General features: G+C 39.9%; 1 protein-coding gene and 2 long non-coding RNA genes across 10 annotated transcripts in view; 2 read left to right on the forward strand and 1 right to left on the reverse strand.

Moving 5' to 3' along the window:
- LOC133553473 (uncharacterized) overlaps nucleotides 1-1,925 on the forward strand; it is a 54,602-nt gene extending 52,677 nt beyond the window's left edge. The window contains exon 5 of the long non-coding RNA XR_009806922.1: nucleotides 132-1,925. This is a non-coding gene — a long non-coding RNA (uncharacterized LOC133553473). The remainder of the gene's footprint in view (nucleotides 1-131) is intronic.
- On the reverse strand, nucleotides 164-15,247 carry LOC133553472 (uncharacterized). Of its 5 annotated transcripts, none has more exons than XR_009806918.1 (8): nucleotides 14,669-15,247; nucleotides 14,393-14,552; nucleotides 7,356-7,843; nucleotides 2,436-5,706; nucleotides 2,241-2,353; nucleotides 1,548-1,696; nucleotides 566-719; nucleotides 164-470 (listed from the first exon to the last, which is right to left on the reverse strand). It is a non-coding gene; the product is annotated as an uncharacterized LOC133553472 (long non-coding RNA). The 5 variants fall into 5 exon arrangements; XR_009806921.1 differs by having other exon boundaries at nucleotides 2,436-2,470; nucleotides 14,669-15,111; XR_009806919.1 differs by lacking the exon at nucleotides 7,356-7,843 and having other exon boundaries at nucleotides 14,669-15,148.
- The window catches only part of snx25 (sorting nexin 25), a 39,480-nt gene continuing 21,292 nt past the window's right edge, over nucleotides 3,038-21,225 (forward strand). For 2 of the 4 annotated variants that reach the window (XM_061901704.1, XM_061901706.1), the window contains exons 1-3: nucleotides 14,028-14,234; nucleotides 14,410-15,092; nucleotides 20,964-21,048. In XM_061901704.1, the coding sequence (XP_061757688.1) occupies nucleotides 14,742-15,092; nucleotides 20,964-21,048 (436 nt within the window). In that variant the 5' untranslated portion in view covers nucleotides 14,028-14,234; nucleotides 14,410-14,741. Of the gene's footprint in view, nucleotides 3,156-5,838; nucleotides 5,935-14,027; nucleotides 14,329-14,409; nucleotides 15,093-20,963; nucleotides 21,049-21,225 lie in introns of those variants that run through there. The other 2 variants (XM_061901708.1, XM_061901705.1) reach the window with 2 other exon arrangements.

A 21,225-nucleotide genomic window follows, 5' to 3' on the forward strand; every position in this document is an offset into this window, starting at 1 on the left:
AACAAAGGCTCCTAGTTCAGTCTGCTGACGTATGCAGTAACATATTGTGTCATTTATCATTCAATTATTTTGTCAAATATATTAAGGACAAGTGGTAGAAAATGAATTATTAATCTACTGTTGTCTTCTAGGCAAAGGGAAGGAGGCGACGCCATGGAAGAACTGCATTTTCGAAGGTTTATTTAAACCTTTGATGAATGTGTGGGATGTGTATGCCACCACTAGTGGGTGAATGCAGACGATGTGTGGAATTAACAATGTGGGGTTTAACAGAGGGTGTTGTCAGTGCGTGTTGGATGTATCTTTCGTTGAATCCAAAGGGGAAGGCAAAGAGGTAGTCAGCAGGGAGGCAAGCAGTCAGGGGCTGAAGAGAGGCAACGATGTCAGGGCCCAAACAGTGGTCAAGGATCGGGGAAGGTAAGCGAAAATCCGGGAGCAGGTCGTGAGGCAAGACACGATCACGGAAGACACTGTGGAAGACAAAAAGGACATCAAGACGGGAACGAGGAAGAACACATGGTAGGCGAGCAAGAAACGATTCAAAAGTGCCAGACATCATGCTCACTCAGGCGAGATTGGCTACGTTCTGGCGAAGGTCTACTGGCTTCGGTGACTATTTATGCCGCTCCCTCTCGTCAGGCCCAGGTGCGCTGATGAGTGATTGACTGCAGCCTTGTCGCTGTGTGGGCGTGCTACGCCCAGCGCGAGCGGTGGTGTGTCTGAGTGAGCAGCCAGAGGAGGAATTGTGACACTCAGAAGCATGAGAAGGGTTCGAATCCACGCCATGACATCTACTTGTTCATTTACTGTTAATATCTGCTTACTTTCTCTTTTAACATTTTCTATCTACATTTCGGTTTACATGTAAAAATCACTTATTCTTCTGTTGTTTAGATGCTTTACATTAATTTTGGATGATACCACACATTTAGTTAGCAATCTGATACCAAGTAGTTACAGGATCATACATTGGTCATATTCAAAGTCCCCATATGCCCAGGAACGTATTTCCTGAGTTTATAAACATGTAATAATTTTTTTCCAAACGAAAAAATATTTTGTGATGCTAAAAAATATCGATGTAATCATGGTAGTATCGATTAGATACGCTCCTGTACTTGGTATCATTACAGTGGATGTCAGGTGTAGATCCACCCATGGTGTTAAGTGTAGGATGTTTAGCTATTCCTCGTGCTGCAGGGATGATTTTTATAAGAAACTTTTTTTTTTGTCGCCATGAAGGTGAGGATTAGTGATTTAGAAGTAGCTACAACACCGGTATTTTTTAGAGGCGGCCTAGTACCGAATATGATTCATTAGTATCGCGGTATTATACCAATACCGGTATACCATACAACCCTACTCTATTGCTGAGAATTATTTTTAAAATGTTGTCTATAAATGTATTTTTATTGTGTTTTCATTGTAAACATTCCGTAAGGTGGTGCCATAGGCCCATGCTTTGACATTGACACGAAAAACACTTTTTACAGTTAAAAAAATTAACTAATACGGGCGGCGTGCCTCTGGTGGTAGAGCTGTCATACCATCCACTTAAGTGTTCCATGTTTGATCCAAGCTTCCGCCATCGAAATTACGTCCGTTGTGTCCCTGGACAAGACACTTCACCCTTGCTCCTTATGGGTCGTGGTTAGGGCCTTGCATGGCAGCTCCCGCCATCAGTGTGTGAATGTGTCTGTGAACGGGTGAATGTGGAAATAGTGTCAAAGCGCTTTGAGTACCTTGAACGTAGAAAAGCGCTATACAAGTATCATTAATTTACCATTTAATACACAACTATAAACAAAAAAATAAAATGTATATATTCATATGAAAAGTACAAATCAAACTTGAACAATAATTTTGACCCATCAGAAATGGGAATGCAAAGTTGTACAACCCTACCTGGTTTGTGTATGCGTGAATGACTTCAAAACAATGCACCAGAAAAGTTAATCCAAATAACATAAAAATAAAAAACATATTAATAAAAAAAAAAAAAAAAGATGTATAGTTTACCACATATATGTGGTAGTGAGGCCGTAGCTAGGGACGTAGTCAATATGACATCATCATATATATGACGTCATGATAATTTGGATTTGCGATGATGCACATATTTTCTTTAAAAAAGGCTAAACAAATGTATTGTGTATATTTAAAAACAAATGTATTAGTTAGTAGGGTTATTGGTAGGGGTGTAACGTTTGATCAATATATTGTTGGATCGATTTATATACCTGACTTTCAAGGATATTGATCTGAAAACTGACTCTCGCCAGATTCTTGTAGTTCGCTGAGCTCCACACAAGGATCTGGGACTTCTCAGTAGATGTATTTCAGAAGGCGGGGCCTTGTAAAAAAAAAATCATTGTAAGTGATTGGATAAACCACTTGTCCGTTATCTTGAATGACGTGCTACTTCAACCACTCACATTGAAATCAACCCGTGACGCTGATGAGAGCGACGCTGGGAAATCCAAAACAGAACAGCCGACATATTGGATAACGACACAGCGAAAAATTTGAGAATTTTTAATGAAACAATGAAACACATTTCCAGTATGACTGATCTGATACTATGGTCAGAGAGTGTTTCTCCATTGACGTCTATCTACGGAAATCACCATAGATGTACGGAGTGGAATATTCAAATGGCTAACTAAGTTTGTGGCATTTTGTGATGTTTATGGTTTATGGATATGGTTTAATGGTTACAATGAAACACAATTAAGCATATAAATTCAACTTGTTTTTCCACTCTACTGGTACTTTAAATGAGGTTTTTGCATGTACCACTGGCATTATGTGTCCATTGAAACACTAATTTCCCTCCACATTCTGTCAGGCTTTCCTCTGACAGTTTGACTATGTTTTAGTTTTTTCCTCTGCTTTTGTTTGTTTCCTCTGTGTTTAGTATTTCCTGTCCTTAGTTCCTGTCTAGTGCTCTTATTTTGGTTCGGCTTCCTGTCTGCCTCCCTGTGTCCTGTTTTCACTCAGCTGTGGCTGATTGGCATCTGGTCACACCTGATGTCAATCAGCCAGCTCCTATTTTACCTGCTTTGTTCCTCCAGTCAGGCCTGGATCATTGTATTGTCGTGTCAATATCATTTTCTACTTGTCATTCCTACTGGTCCTGTGATTGCAGCATAGCGGTAAGCTATATTTGGCAAATGTTTGTAGCTTACTGTTTTTTGTTCCCTGCTTCTGATTTGTTGGTTCATAGCCCTTAGTTTGTTATATCCGCCCACATGCGTGCTTTTTGTTTGTACCCTTTGTTTGTTCTAGTTGTAGTATTTTAAATTAAAACCATGTTTTCCCATTCAATGCCTGCCTCCATCTCTGCATCTTGGGGTTCGTCACCAAATAACTCTGACACATTCATTGTTAAAGTTAAACTTTAACTTTAATGTGTCTGGAATGATCCAAAGGCAAAAAAATGCATCAATTGAATTGGTTTTGATTAGCCCCTTAAATCATCCAGTATCTATAAAATAATAAAATGATATTGCTTAATAGACAATATGTTTAATATTTTTCATTTAGGACAGTCTATATTTCTTCACTCACACACATAGGACAAAGGATTCTCTGCCCAGCTGATTTTACAGCGCTGGCCACTCCTGCAGAACCGTTTTAGTCTTAATAAATCAAATTGCACGTGCTCAACGATATGTATGCATTTTCTCCTCCCAGTGTTGTGGCTGTTCTGATGATCATCACATATTTTGCTTCATCATGAAGACATCCATCCATCCATCCATCCATCCATCTTCCGCTTATCCGAGGTCGGGTCACGGGGGCAACAGCCTAAGCAGGGAAACCCAGACTTCCCTCTCCCCCGCCACTTCGTCTAGCTCTTCCCGGGGGATCCCGAGGCGTTCCCAGGCCAGCCGGGAGACATAGTCTTCCCAACGTGTCCTGGGTCTTCCCCGTGGCCTCCTACCGGTTGGACGTGCCCTAAACACCTCCCTAGGGAGGCGTTCGGGTGGCATCCTGACCAGATGCCCGAACCACCTCATCTGGCTCCTCTCGATGTGAAGGAGCAGCGGCTTTACTTTGAGTTCCTCCCGGATGGCAGAGCTTCTCACCCTATCTCTAAGGGAGAGCCCCGCCACACGGCAGAGGAAACTAATTTCGGCCGCTTGTACCCGTGATCTTATCCTTTCGGTCATGACCCAAAGCTCATGACCATAGGTGAGGATGGGAACGTAGATCGACCGGTAAATTGAGAGCTTTGCCTTCCGGCTCAGCTCCTTCTTTACCACAACGATCATGAAGACAGTCACACTAAATGGTTTGTTCACCTTATTTGGCTCACTTATAAGACACAATCCTTTGCTCATGACCTTCGTAGGTCAGCTTTGCATATGCTATTATGTTTGCACGTGTTTTAGCACATGCACACCTTTAGTAGATCAGGCCCTTAATATGTTAGAACAGAAATATGACAATATGTATCTGAGTGTGAGTGCCTTATGTTTTGTTTTTTAGAGAGGCACACTTGTAAAGCTAATTTTACTTGGGGTTACAATACAGTGATTAACTTATTTACTGAGTGGTCCCATTGAAATAACATTTTTGGTAATATGTATAATCACTGTGTATGTTAATAATCACTCCCCATACAGCAATAGATGATATCCGTCCGTTACCTGACACCCTCTGTCATCTACTTCTCTTTGTTTTTAATGTCTATATTCTATTTTCTGCTGGATCTACTCTATTTTATGCTTGGGCTGCCACATATACTGTAATATTGTACATGGTAATTGGTATATATTATATACATGTTATAGACATAATATATCTGTATACATAACATGCTGTACAAATATTAAGTATATATTGTATATATTTGCAGATATGTTATATTTTATATTGCTATATCTAGTCTGTTTATAGCAGCATTGTCATTTCCATCCTTACACTTTCCATCATTGTAACTGAGCTATTGTGTTGAACAATTTCCCTTGTGGATAATTAAAGTTTGTCTAAGTCTAAGTAATGTAACTTCAGTCAAAGGTTTTGGAGAAGGCATCAAAAAATCATTGTTGAAAAAGTGTCTGACATACAGTACGTTCAAATGTCGGCATTAAAGATGCCTCATTTGAGAGTGTGTGTTTCATCTACTTTATTTCAGAGTGGTTAGGAAGTATCTGTAGAGTGACATGCCCTCATTGTAGCTAAATGTCCTGACCTGCACGTGTAGACACCAGCAGCCCCTCAGCGGTGAAGTAGTATGTTGCCAGATCGCCATTGATAATCAAGTGGGCCTCGTCATGAGGCTAAGAGATATTTTATGGCCCACACCTTGTTAAAACAGCAAAGCAAAGTCATTACTCCATTTGTTAGGCACTGTGTGTTGCCTGTTCAGAGAGGCCCCCAGTGAGAGAAGGAACTCGCCCCGCGGGATGCTTGAGTGGAGATCAATAGGCCCAATGTTTGAGTCATCAGCCAAGCCTGAGATGTTTAGGGATTCATCACTTTTGTTTTTGTTTATTCTAGTATCAGGTTAATCTGCTTTAGAAAAGTCTGCGAGAGGCCTGACCTCTAGCCAAAAGCTACAAAACGACCCCCTCTCCGCGCCTTCGCCGCTGTTGACAGCTCAGCGTGTCCATACTGTGCGGGGAAAATCCAGCAATGTATGCTTTATCTCTTTGGATGTCTTAGCTATCTGATGGCTTCGAGGACTGAAAGATTCGCCTGCGGGATGAAAAGAAGCATATTAAGTCCTGTGTTGACACTTGTAACTGTTTTCTTTATGTGGTACTTATAAATTGATGACTTGCATTTCACAATACTCTTCTTTTTTCTTTTTTTTTTATCTCCGTGCAGGGAATTCTCTTTGACGACTTTATGCACTTGCACTAATTTCTGGAGGATTTTATCATCGTCAGACGTACAAGTTTGCCAATCACAACATTGGTCAAGGTGAGGTCAAACCCTTTGTTTGATGTCTAATCTCTAAAATCTGCTTGTCTGGGAGGACTACAGAAACATAAATGGAAGCGTTGAATACATCCCTCAAACAATTACATCTGTAAATCATTATGTACAGTGCAACGCTCCAACATTTTTGTAAACCTACAAGTACAAGACGACATTAGTTGTAACTACATTAGTAGTTGTATATCTTAAATATTATATATAAATAAGATGACTGGCCTGCGATGAAGGGGTGACTTGTCCAGGGTGTAAACCGCCTTCCGCCCGAATGCAGCTGAGATAGGCTCAGCACCACCCGCGACCGCAAAACGGACAAGCGGTAGAAAATGGGTGGATAGATGGATAGTTGTAACTACATTAGTAGTTGTATATGTAAAATATTATATATAAATAAGATGACTGGCCTGCGATGAAGTGGCGACTTATCCAGGGTGTACCCTGACTCACGCCCAAATGCTGCTGGGATAGGCTCCAGCCACCCCAGTTACTCCAATAGGGAGCAAGCGGTAGAAAATGGATGGATGGAAGATGACTGGCGTTCATGGCTGTCACTCACAGCTATTTTGTACGCAAGGACACGCTCGGCACGCGTTCACACACACAAAAACAGTCTCAGAGAAGCGACTAACAATTTTGAGTCATGCTAGATTCTAATTTGTGTCTACGCTTTAGTATTTATGTTAGAACAATATACAAGCCTACAGCCAGGTGGCAGCAATGCTTAATTTAATCAACAGGCTGCCTGTTCTACACAGTAGTAGTAAGTACACAGGAACACGTCTACAGTAGTGGATGTGAAGAGATGGAAAAGTTTGTCAGAGGATTGTAAGAAAAAAGGAGTCGTATGGAAATATGATCAAATTCTCAATCGTAATTTAATTCAGGGGGGTTGCATGAATTCTGTCATGGTGATGACAGAAAATAGTTGAGAAGCACTGGACTGTATATTAAATGATAGCTAACATAAGTAGGTACATTTTTACAAATCGCTGCCATTGGCTGACAACATAATTATGCCATGATATTGATGCGTTTGTGTGTGTAATTTATGGTCTATACACGGCCACTTTTTCCCCATATTTTTGAACGCTGCACTTTATGAAAGGCTGCGTCTAATTTATGAATGTTTTCTAGTTCACAAGCTTCACGTGCCATCAATAAATTAAGCCTCGTCACATAGGACTAGATTAGTCCATCTAATATAATCTAATCTAGTTTTATGTGACGAGGTTTAATTTATTGATGGCACGTGAAGCTTGTGAACTAGAAAACATTCATAAATTAGACACAGCCTTTCATAAAGTGATGAATTTACTGAACTTGTCATGGTGGACCAATGAAATTGTTCACATTAAATCAAACACATATAAATAGTACACAATAGATAAATGGAAATAAATAAATACCTTAAACGCACTCAATCATATGGTCAGCCATTTTTCTCCAAGATGGCGCTGCTGTAGTGGCTGCTGTTGGCAGGAGCTCTGTGCTCTTGTGTCATCCTTTTGTGTTTCCCTCTTGTTTTCATGTATTATATTTTTTTGCCTTTTGGTCCGGGACCCTTTGGGACTGTGTGACAAGGGGTGGCACTTTAGCGACCTCGTGTGGTGCTTTTTTGTGGACTTCTGGATCTGCCTCCCGGGACCCTTTTGGCCATGGAGACCAGCTGCTGGGTGTCTGCCACACCGGAGTCAGTTTGGAGGGACTGGAGGAGGTGCGGATGAGGGGACAGGGCTGCAGAGCTAGCACTGAGCGCTGGGAGGGAGAGGCTTCGCGGTGTCTTGGCTGGGTGAGCAGGTGTCAGACACCTCAGTCACCTTGGACGTATCCTCGCTCATCTATTCGGACTGGACACTGGCCGAGAGTGGAGTCGGCTATCTTGGGCCACCACAGTCTATATGTAAGAGGGATGTGCACTATGGCTATGAGTTGTTTTTTTTTTTTCCCCTTGGCCTCAGCCTGCACCCCGTCTCCAGGGGCCAGATTGTTTTATTTTATTTTAATCTTCTATCCCCCCCCCTTGTTTATTTTAATCTTCTATCCCCCCCCCTTGTTTACCTGTAGCTCACCTTTTTCGTAAGGGGCGCTGGAAACCGGCAGACCCGTCAGCGATCCTGTTCTGTCTCCCTGTAATGTTTGTCTGATCTTGAATGGGATTGTGCTGAAAATTTTAATTTTCCTGAAGGAACTCTCCTGACAAAATAAATAAAGTACTATCTATCTAATTTAGCACGTAAGGGACTCACCTTCATCAATACACAATGAAATACACACGACGCAGCTCCAAAGCCGAAAGCTATCCCTCGAACCCGGCAATCAAAAAAGGAAACGGCCGTTGCACAGTGCAGAATTACACCAGCCATAAAGGCCGGTCGGCCACTATTTTTATAAGTGCCTGTTGTTTATTGCTGCCAATTTGTATTAATCACAGCACCTTTAAAAGTAAAATACACTTCAAAAGTGGAGCAAAAGGCTCCACAACAGGGGTGTCAAACGTGTGGCTTTATCCGGGCCGTGAGATGAGTTTGGAAAGTATAAGTGAGCTGTATTTTTAAATGTAAAAACGCTGTTCTAAATGTGTCCACTGGATGTCACTATAGCAATTATTTGTATTCCCTGTCTTGAGAGCGTGCATGACTTCATAGGTAGCGGAGATATGTGCCATGTGAAGATAGGAGGCAATACTTTTGTGTTTGGAGATTATGTATGCACACTGCTTATTATGAAGAGTATTGACACAAAATGTGGATTGTTACAGTCATGTCTTGATTGTCAAATATGTTGTTTGTTAATGTAACCTGTGACATGTGCTAACCCCCAAAAATGCTTTTGATACATTTTGTTTTGTACTTATGACTGCAAGGGGACACATTTTCTGGTCATACATATGCTGAAACAAAGGGTATCCCTTTCTAACCTCAAGTGTGAATAATGAAATGAGTCCAAACTCACACGTTTTGTTGTAGATGATGTTACATATGTACAGAATAAACCACATGTTATTACATCAGTTGAGAAAAATTGTAATTTACATTTAATAATATCCTGTAATTTGATTGGGCTATATTATTCATTTCATCTTGTGATTGTTAAAAAAATAACCCCCAATGGAAGCATTTTAAAACTCAACCAGACTCAATTTCACCCATTTGACTGATGAACATGATCACACCATTTATTCAGAAAGCATAAATAACGACAAATGACGATAGAATACTATTAATTGCAACATGTAAGTGTAAAAACTTGTACATTTTCAGAATGTGCAAATCTATTCTTCTATTTTTCCACCTACAAAACAATCTGAAGTTGTTTTTATTTTCAAGTTATCATTCCATGATTTTACCACTTGGGAATAGATTTCCATCTATGTGGCCCCTGAGCTAGAATAAACTTGACATTTAACAAAAGGAAATAAACATAATCTATTGTTTCTTATGTCTACTTTAAATGTCTCTTAAAACTACAAACATATTTTAATGTGTGTAGTATGTAGGTAAGAAGTGGTATTACAGAACGTGGTTAAATATATAGTACTATTAGGTCTTTACAACCTTAATTCATTTTTTACCTCTCAATAAAGTGGTACTAGAGTCTTGCCCAATACTTCTGAAATTATACTACCACCTAGCGGCCTAAAGAAGAAAATTCATCAAAATAAATGAAATAATAAAATGGTCCCTAAGTAGTATCCCAGTATTTTTGGCAAAAGTCCTTGACAAATTTAACTATGAACAATGGATGGATGGATGGATGTGGTAGGTTTGTTTTGTAGGGTGTAGTTGTATCTGCTTTTATCCAGCGCTTTCTGGTATGGAGTTAGCAAACCAGTCAGAGACTCCTCACTCATCTTTGCACTGACTTATACATTGACCTGATCACTGACCGTACAACAAACCAGGGCATCTTTCAGATAACCATCCACGGTAAAGGTAAGAGCACGTACATTCAAAATAAATTGAGTGATTGATGCAATAAATAATAAATGGGTTGTACTTGTATAGCGCTTTTCTACCTTCAAGGTACTCAAAGCGCTTTGACACTACTTCCACATTTACCCATTCACACACACATTCACACACTGATGGAGGGAGCTGCCATGCAAGGCGCCAACCAGCACCCATCAGGAGCAAGGGTGAAGTGTCTTGCTCAGGACACAACGGACGTGAATAATTTTTTGTGATTAATCACATTAGCTAACTTGTCATTTTTGACATACCTAATATATACATACATTATTTGTATATAATTTATCATAATTAAATTAGGGCTGTCAAATTTAATGAGTTAGTGCATTGGATTAATCACAGAAATATTATTGCGTTAATCATTTATCATTGCAGATTAATTACACATATTTTGAAAGCACATGTTCATTTACATTATCTGCGGATGGTTTGCTGAAAGCTGGCGTGTGTTGTTATACGGTCAGGTATTAGGTCCATGCATATGTCAGTGCAAAGGTGAGTGAGGAGACACTGACTGGTGTGCTCTGTGAAAAATTTGACTTCAAATACACCCCCAACAAACGTAATACTGTTACCAAATTTTGAGCAAATAAATAACATACATTCAAAAAAAAAAAAAAAATCAAAAATATTTGTGTATGACCTTCTGACAATAAAATTGCATTTATGTAAAATATTAAGTGGGATTTATCTGCTTTAAAAGTTATATAATTTGACAACACTAATATATATATATATATATATATATATATATGTGTGTATGTATGGATACAAAAAAACATATATAAATGTATCCAATTAAGCCAACAAATCTTTTAATTTTTCAGTATGCGACCCTCGGTAAAAAAAAACAAAAAACGTTTGGACACCCGGCTATATTAGGCTGCACGGATGTATGTACGTTTGTGTGCATGTCAAAATTTTCTTGCTGACACTTTTCCTATTTTACTTCCTGAATCAGCTGGTAACAGTGATTCTTTCCAGAGTGCAGATACTTTTTTCCCGTTTGTTATTCAACCTCACCCAGATTTCATATCTTTCACATATCCAATATGTAATATTTTTGTATAGCATGTTGACATGAAGAACATACAAAATTAAAGTTGCTTATTTCTCCCTTGTCTGTAGCTTGTTCTTTATGAGGAAAAAACTGACTTATTTGCAGCCTTTTCCCTCTTCTCAAAATCTCAGTAATTACCGACCCCATGTGAGCCATCCTGTTATATCTGTTATCTGTCATTTGTATTCCTCCAGTAAGACTTGTCACTTTCAGTTAGATACTCGGAGTGGGAACTGTTTAACGCGGACCCCGACTTAAACAAGTTGAAAAACTTGGTCGGGTGTTACCATTTAGTGGTCAATTGTACAGGAATATTCACTGTACCGTGTAAACTGTAATGTTTCATATAATGTATACTCTTTCTTTGCAATCTACTAATAAAAGTTTTAATCAATCAATCAAAGTATTGACCCAAAAAATCAATAGCATCGATACAGATGATATTATTGGTATCGATACATGTGACGATATCGATTATTTTAAACTTTACCATGTTTAGACCTGCTCAGTGGCCTAGTTGTTAGTGTCCACCCTGAGATCGGTCCATTGTGAGTTCAAACTCCAGTCGAGTCATTCCAAAGACTATAAAAACGGGACCCATGACCTCCCTACATTAGGGGTTGGAATTGAGGGTTAAATCACCAAAATGATTTTCCAGGTGTAGCCACGGCTGCTGCTTGATGCTGCACACTGCTCCTCTCCCCTCCCAGGGGGTGAGGGTGATGGGTCAAATGCAGAGAATAATCTCACCTCTTGTGACAATCATTGGTACTTTAACTTTAACTTTATTATAACAAATTGTATTTTATTGTTGTTCATAATGTTGCATTAATATTGTTACACGTATTACATTGTTTACAAACAGGGACACAGGAGTGCTTTGGGGACATAAACCCAAATCATTTTATTGAGGGCCAATTTTGCTTTTGTTCACTTATTTTCCTTTGTATGTTTTTAAATATCCGACCAACAAATGCAATTGAGATGATGATAATTTGAGTATTTGTTTATATCGTTGCACTCTCGCTTTATATTGTTAAATTGCTCACAAATACATATTTTTATCAATTTAAAGGCCTACTGAAATGAGATTTTCTTCTTTAAACGGGGATAGCAGGTCCATTCTATGTGTTATACTTGATCATTTCGCGATATTGCCATATTTTTGCTGAAAGGATTTAGTAGAGAACATCGACGATAAAGTTCGCAACTTTTGGTCGCTAATAAAAAAAGCCTTGCCTTAACCGGAAGTAGCAGACGATGACGTCACAGGTGTGAGGGCTCCTCACATCCTCACATTGTTTATAATGGGAGCCTCCAGCAGCAAGAGCTATTTAGACCGAGAAAACTACAATTTCCCCATTAATTTGAGCGAGGATGAAAGATTTGTGGATGATGATATTGATAGCGAAGGACTAGAAATAAATAATTAAAAAAAATAAAGTTAAAAAAAAATAAAGCGATTGCATTGGGATGGATTCAGATGTTTTTAGACACATTTACTAGGATATTTCTGGGAAATCCCTTATCTTTCTATTGTGTTGCTAGTGTTGTAGTGAGATTAAATAGTACCTGATAGTCGGAGGGGTGTGTCCATGGGTGTCTTGACACCAGTCTCTGAGGGAAGTCGACGGCAGCTGCATGAACGGCGCAAGCTCCGCTCATCTCCCGTAAGAGGCGACTTTTTACCACAATTTTTTCACCAAAACCTGACGGTTGACAAGTGGTTGGGGACCATGTTCGCTTAACTGCTCTGATCCATAGCAAAGCTTCACCTCCGGGAATTTTAAACAAAGAAAACACCTTGTGTTTGTGTGGCTAAAGGCTAAAGCTTCCCACCTCCATCTTTCTACTTTGACTTCTCCATTATCAATTGAACAAATTGCAAAAGATTCAGCAACGCAGATGTCCAGAATACTGTGTAATTGCGCGACGAAAAGAGACGACTTTTAGCCGCACATGGTGCTGCGCTAATATGTCCCCTCCAACCCGAGACGTCACATGCACGCGTCATCATTCCGCCACGTTTTCAACAAGAATCTCTGCGGGAAATTTAAAATTGTAATTTAGTAAACTAAACCGGCCGTATCGGCATGTGTTGCAATGTTAATATTTCATCATTGATATATAAACTATCAGACTGCGTGGTCGGTAGTAGTAGGTTTCTGTAGGCCTTTAAATGCAAATTAAAGGCAAAGGCAATTGTCGGATCGATACCACGTGTAGTATCGCCCACTTCTATTGGTTAAACCAGTGGTTCTCAAATGGGGGTATGGGTACCCTTGGGGGTACTTGAAGGTATGCCAAGGGGTACGTGAGATTTTTTTAAAAGTATTCTATAAATAGCAACAATTAAACAATTCTTTATAAATATATTTATTGAATAATACTTCAACAAAATATGAATGTAAGTTCATAAACTGTGAAAAGAAATGCAACACTGTGTTGACAGCTAGATTTTTTGTGGATATGTTCCATAAATATTGATGTTAAAGATTTATTTTTCGTAAAGAAATGTTTAGAATTAAGTTCATGAATCTAAATGGATCTGTATTACAATCCCCAAAGAGGGCACTTTAAGTCGACGATTACTTCTATGTGTAGAAATCTTTATTCATAATTGAATCACTTGTTTATTTTTCAACAACTTTTTAGTTATTTTTATATCTTTTTTTCCAAATAGTTCAAAGAAGCAATATTTTGCACTGTTATTGAATTTAATAAATCAGAAACTGATGACATAGTGTTGTATTTTACTTCTTTGTCTCTTTCTTTCAACCAAAAATACTTTGCCCTAATTAGGGGGTACTTGAATTAAAACAATGTTCACAGGGGGTACATCACTGAAAAAAGGTTGAGAACCACACTGGGCTAAACTAATCGTACAACCATTAACGATTGTGTGCACCTGATTATGTTGCATTGCTTTGCCGTTTGCTGTTTCCCCCCCGGGCCCGGAGTACAGCCCACAGTCCCAATATGTCCCGTCCGTTCGGAGTGTACTGGTGAATAAAACAGACACACCAACTTGTGCTAACACCAACGCTGATTGGCTGACACCGTTTTCACGTTCGCGACGGATTGTCAGTCAGCTGGGACTCGATGAAAAAAATAATAACAGCTTGTTTTTAAACTGACTGCCACGGTCACTTTCTCAGCGGGCCCACACTACTTACTTTTAAATGGGATTTTCTCGACACGGACGCTGCGCGGGAATGTAACGTCGCCGTCGCACGCTCCTTTTTAAGGATATTGAAGTAAGCTAATGTTAGCTCGGTTGTTAAGAAGGCAGGCTAGTTAGCTAGCATCGCCGTATGGTGCGGTTTAGCTTCACTGTTAAACACTTATTTGGTAAATTGGAATAAACTTCAATTAACATCGCATGTTCGTTACATTAGTACGGTCACTAAGCTACCTTTATTGGTCTCCAAGGTGACGCTGTTTGCGGCTCCATTCATCCAATTCTGCCTTCAAGCTGTCCACTCAAGGCCAACCCCCGGCACTGCCTGGACGACCACTGTTTAGATGACGAAAGGAGCGGGACTGCGTGTCCGTGCCCGCCGGGAGGGCGGATGCTAGGAGCGGCGGACACAGAGGAGTAGGTCGGTCAGGATATGTCAGAGTGGGGATGCCGCTGCTTGGAGACAGTGTTGTAATTGAGGGCACAGAAGAGTGCACACACTACACCTACCTCTCCAACGAGACATCCGGACAAGGCAGTCAACTTTTCTGCCCGACACATATATGGATGGTGGGGTCCCAGCATGCCCACCCCCTCATCTACCACAACACACTTGGCCTGCAGGAGCAGCAGTGCCGGTGAAGAAGAGGAACCCACGTCTGCCAGCTCTTCCTCGTCTCTTGCCTCCTCTTTCCGGTTTGTCCCAGCTTTCCTCCTGGGTGTGGTGGCAGCAGTAGTGTTCCAGCTAGCATGGGGAGGCCTGTCCCTGACCTCTTTCTTCCTGAAGCTTTTCATCTATGTGTCCTTCGCCCTGCTGTGTTTTCTGGCTGGGAGCTTTGTCCTGCTGGTCCGAAAGAGTCCTCTCAAAGTCAGCTCCTTTGACAGACATAGAAGGCGTTCTGTCCAACAGTTGGAGTTCTTCAAGAAACTCATGGTAAGTTGTTGATATACCGCCTAAACCAGGGGTGTCCAACTCATTTTAGAGCGGGGGCCACATGGAGAAATATCTACTCACATGTGGGCCGGACTGGTAAAATGACGGCACAATAACTTAAAAACAAAGACAACTTCAGATTGTTTTCTTTGTTTAAAGGCCTACTAAAACACACTACTACCCACCACGCAGTCTGATAGTATATCAATGATGAAATATTAACATTGCAACACATGCCAATACGGCCTTTTTAGTTTACTAAATTACAATTTTAAATTTCCCGAGAGTTTCGTCCTGAAAACGTCTTGTAAAGATGACGTGTACGCAAGACGTCACAGGTTTTCAGGAAGTATGAGCGCTGCACACACACACAGCTAAATGTCGTCTGCTTTAACGGCATAATTACACAGTATTTTGGACATCTGTGTTGCTGAATCTTTTGCAATTTGTTCAATTAATATTGGAGAAGTCACAGTAGAAATATGGAGTTGGGAAGCTCTAGCCTTTAGCCACACAAACACACGGTGATTCCTTGTTTAAAATTCCTGGAGGTGAAAATGTACAAATCTTTTAATGTTGTTGGGGTTTTTTACACTTACATGTTGCGGTTAATAATTTATTGGGACGGCATGGCGCTGTGGAAGAGTGGTCGTGCGCAACCCGAGGGTCCCTGGTTCAATCCCCATCTAATACCAACCTCGTCACGTCCGTTTTGTCCTGAGCAAGACACTTCACCCTTGCTCCTGATAGGTGCTGGTTACCGCCTTGTATGGCAGCTCCCTCCATCAATGTGTAAATGTGTGTGTGAATGGGTAAATGTGGAAGTAGTGTCAAAGCGCTTTGCGTACCTTGAAGGTAGAAAAGCGCTATACAAGTACAACCCATTTATCATTTATTGGTCGTTATTTATAGTTTCTGAATAAATTATGTGATCGTGTTGATCAGTCAAGTCTTTGGTGTTAATTTTCAATCAAGATAACAAAATTATATTATAAATCAAATTACATGATGTTATTCATGTAATTTGATAATTTTCCTCGACTGATCTACTAACATAATGTGTTTTAATTTGTACATTTGTAGCATCCTCTACAAAGATACAAATAATCGCTGTTGCGACATCCCGTGGACACATGTAGGACAGCTGTTTCTTTCATTAAAAAATTCTGGTTAATTTTTATACTTAGCAACTCATCCCTTGGGCCGGACAAAAGCTGTTGACAGGTCTGATCCGGCCCTCGAGCCGTACGTTTTACAGCCCTAGCCTAAAGTCATTGCACCCACCAAAGACAATATTAGATACATCTGCACCATCTCATGCAGTGATTCTTAAACTGTGGTACGCAGGCTCCATATAGTGGTATGCCAAATAATCAGTGAAATAAATATTCAAACACCTTGCTGTACAATGTCTGTCGTCATTAGATGCCGACTGCTCGGATGTTCTTATGTTCCCATTTAGATGAAAAATGTCTCATAGTCCTCGTGAAGAAAAGAGGGGTTGAACCAAGCGTATTTTTGTGTAATTCCCAGTCTAAATTGGCTGTCAAAGTGTACCAATTTGCTGGAATGCGTCCTCGTTCTGTTTTATCCAGATGAGAGGCATGATTTATGATCTACAATAAAGTTTGACGAGTACGGAAGCAACAGCTCATCAGTCGATCATGTCAACGTTTGCACACAAGGTTGATCACAGCGCCACTATAGTTTGTGTGCGTCACCACATATAATAACAATATCACTAATACTTTAATATTCAAGGCACAAAACGTAAATGGGGTATCGTTGGTGCTATTTGGATGTTTTTTATCGGGTTTTATGGACGGAATAGAGGACCTCCCATTGGCTCTGCTGTAGGCGGACTTTTATTAACAATTATTTAAGTTAGAATGCAATAAAAAAATTGTCATTGTCCTCATGCCTTTCATAATGATGGTGAACGGTAGGCAAAATTCCATTAAAAAGTGCAAGTCCCTTATAAGACAAACAATTTAACAAGTCTAATTGTACAGTATTTTTCATATAGTAACATTGTTATAATTATGCGAACCAATAATAGATGGAATAATTTTTAGTACAACTTCTGGTACTGCACTGTTTTGTTGGTGGCTTTTCATGGTGAGATTTAAGCTTCACCAGATGTTGAAGCTTCCATCCGTTAAATGCGATTTAATGTAGTTTTGATGTGTTTCAAATGTGAGAAAGACTGCTCACATGCACATAGACCAGGGGTTGGCAACCTTTACCACTCAAAGCCATTTTGACCCATCCATCCATCCATCCATTTTCTACCGCTTATTCCCTTTCGGGGTCGCGGGGGGCGCTGGCGCCTATCTCAGCTACAATCGGGCGGAAGGCGGGGTACACCCCGGACAAGCCGCCACCTGCTCGCAGGGCCAACACAGACAGACCACATTCACACTCACATTCACACACTAGGGCCAATTTAGTGTTGCCAATCAACCTATCCCCAGGTGCATGTCTTTGGAAGTGGGAGGAAGCCGGAGTACCCGTTTCACAAAATAAAGAAAAACAATAGGAGCCGCAAAACTCTTTTGAAATTTAAAATGAAATAACACTCACTGCTTACAGAGTTGTTTTTTTTGCTTTGTGCTAGTATGTATAAACCAGGGGTCTCAGACACACGGCCCGCACCTCAATGAGAAAATGTAATGTTAGGGCGGCCCACGAGTTTTACATGAATGCCGCTTGACAGCATTAAACTTATATTGAAGAGGTTAATTTAACCTACTGACGCATATTTATAAATGTTTGATTTATATTGGCTAGTAAGACACCTTACTAGCCTATATAAATCAACCATTTATGAATTAAGCATTACACTTGCCAGCCCTACCATATTTTCCGGAGGTTCCGGAATTCTCAAAGTATCTATTCTTGCGAATATCTGATGATATTCATCCATACAACAATAATAATGGAGTGCTGTGAAAGCGCTGCCTTTAACGCCCTCTACAACATGCACAAACAGCTCACCAGCCTAGTTACACGTTGTATGTGGCTCCTGCAGGCGCACGCTCAACGTTGCAAGACATACTTGATTTTCATCCATACAGCAATAATAAGGTAGTGCTGTGAAAGCGCTGCCTTTAACGCCCTCTACAACATGCACAAACAGCTCACCAGCCCAGTTACACATTGTATGTGGCTCCTGCAGGCGCACGCTCAACGCTACAAGACATACTTGTTCAACAGCCATACAGGTTACACTTGAGGGTTGTAATATAAACAACTTTAACACTCTTACTAATATGCACCACACTGTGAACCCACCATACAAGAATGACAAACGCATTTCGGGAGAACATCCTCACTCTAAGACAACATAAACACAACAGTACAAATACCCACAATCCCATGCATCCCTGACTTTTCCTGGCTACGTTATACACACCCGCTAGGACCAGCATTCTCTAAGTGGCCTCTGTTTAGTCTATATTTGTGACAGTTACACATTTCAGAAAAAATAGCCCTGTTGTGTGAAATTCAAATGTGGACGCTGCCCTGTAGGAGGTTAAAATGTCAATGCACAGATCTGTAAAAGAAGCGCTCTTTTGTTTTTAATCATGTATTTATAAATAACTTGCAGCAAAAATGTTAATGGCTCTCCAAAGTTTTGAACTGAACCGCCAGTTGAATAGTCATGCAGTGCTGCATATTTTAAAGTTACTTATCTTGTTTTTTTCGGTATTTGCAACAGGTTCAATCAGGGTCACTTACCGTGTCTGTTGTTCTCGTACAGACACCTTGCGGGCATGTTTTATTGTTGAAAAGTGGCAGTCAAGCAATTTTTTTCACCTGTGTTGCACACAGTGCAAAACAATGTTCCATTACTTCCATTAAAAACATGATTTCTTGACGAATAATATTAAATAGTGAAGTAATATTTGTTGACAAATGTGATGACTGTGCACATGACTTCATAACCGCGCCTCCACCGCCACAGGTATATTGGAAGTTTAGGGGAAACTCAAATGTATTTTCTAATATAGTTCCTCTTTTGGAGCTACACACGGGAAAACAAAGACTGGATACACCTGACGAAATCTCACTGGTCTGCATTTTTTAAGACATAAATTAGGTAAGCATTGACTTCCTTTTGAAGAAACGTGTATGAATAGCAACCCAGAATAAAAAGAGCAAGACAAAAAACCTCCCCACCCCCACATGTCTTTTCTTTCCTCTTTCATGCTGTCTTCTTTGTTTCACATCCTCAATCCATCCATGTTGGTTCATAATAGATAAGGAGCAGTCATGCCACTGAATGTGTACACTCTTGACACAAAGTGCAAACATGCGTACATGAAACTTGTAGCAAGGGAATAATCTGTCTTTAACAAGCAGAACTGCATCTGCATGTGTTAACCTGTATGCTCTGATAGCGTATGGATGTTGACACTGACAATGTTGCATGCATTTCTCTTGTCAACATATCGGCTGCATTCTTCTACCTTTTTAAAGGGGTACTATCCTACATGTGCAATTTTTCAGACTCATTTGACAGTACGTATTTAAAATGTTGTACTCGTGTTCTATATGATGTGGTGGGAAGTGGCATATATCACAAGGTTGGTTGATGGTGGGTTTTTTACCTTTTCATATTGAACGGTCAGACGGGTATGAAAACTTCAACATTTCCATGAGATCTTTTGAATTTCTCACATCACAACTTTATGAAGTTCATGCAATGTACAATGTAAAAAGGCAGCCAGGAAGTGCTTTTTGTGTAAAAATTGTGTATCTGAACTGTCATAAGGCTACAATTGGAGTTTAGTTTTCTTTGGATATAAACACCTACTTCACGATTAATACTTTTCTTATCCCGCCACTTCGTCGACAGCTGTTTTGTCAACAAAGCAGTTATTCAATATCAATCAAATTATATCCAATATCAAATTCTCTTTTACTGTTTGCTGATAACCTGTGCAGTTGTGAGCGGTGGTGGGAAGTTCAGGGGCTTTAGTCCAAACTCTACCCCCTTACCAATCACAAATGAGTAGGCGTGGTTGGGGGAAGAGACTGCTGTATCCCAAATTTTGGCCATGAGGACAACAATGCTGATTTACCCTGTACATAATTTGATCAGAATCAACTTTTTTGGCCAAATATGTTTAAACAACAATGACTTTGACTTAGTAAACTCTATTCTCTTTGTTCAATGCAAGAAACAATAAAAACGCAACATGAGAGCACAGTACCATGGCAGTCAACCGCAGTGCATCATTAAGTATTTTATTAAAATAAATGTACTACAGTCGTCCCTCGCCCGCCACATCGCGCTTCAAACATTACGGTTTCACCACATTGTAGATATGTTTATATTCTTTAAAGCATATTCTATTTTGGTCCGAAATTAAGCATTGTCAACCATAAAAACGGCTAAACAAACTAAAAATATCAATATTAAGTGCAATAGTATTGGCTACCAAACCAATCTGATTGGGTCAACCTCAGGCAGCATAACTATATTGGATTGAAATAGTGTAACGGTGATTAAAGGCTGTTTTTCTATGTTTAGCGGTCTCTAAAATGGTTGAAAACATATTTAGAAAGTTATAAACATGTTTTTATGGTCTAGCTATGAATATATTGGATTTATGATGATACGTACTTCACAGAAATTCATGTATTGTGGTCACGTTCCGGACCAATTAACAGCATTAATTGAGGGCAGACTGTGTAGTGCCCAATTGGTAATCCAATGTCATTTTAAATAACCTTGAAATAGGCAGGTTAAGACCATCTTAAAGTTCACCAGACCAATAGTTCCAAATTCGTTGCACATTTCCTGCTGTTTTTCAAAGTTTTATTTGATTTGCTCAAGTGAATATTGTGATACTTGCTTTTCAGACTCGATTTGTGGCGCCAGCGCAGGAATCGAGCCAGAGTCGGAGGGTGGTGATATCACACAATGTGGATAAAGCCCTGAAGGAAGGTAAATGAGTTCATATTTTGACATACATTTTAACTAAGGATAAGCATACAGTAGTAATAAATTACTTACCGGTAATTGTTTTGTAGTTGGATTTGTCTCCATGGTATATTGACAAGAAATATACTGTACATCATCAACCAATATAAAATAAATGAAAAACTATATACTGTAACATAA

The sequence above is a fragment of the Nerophis ophidion genome, linkage group LG05, assembly GCF_033978795.1.
Source record: "Nerophis ophidion isolate RoL-2023_Sa linkage group LG05, RoL_Noph_v1.0, whole genome shotgun sequence".
In the NCBI taxonomy this organism is placed as follows: Eukaryota; Metazoa; Chordata; class Actinopteri; order Syngnathiformes; family Syngnathidae; genus Nerophis; species Nerophis ophidion.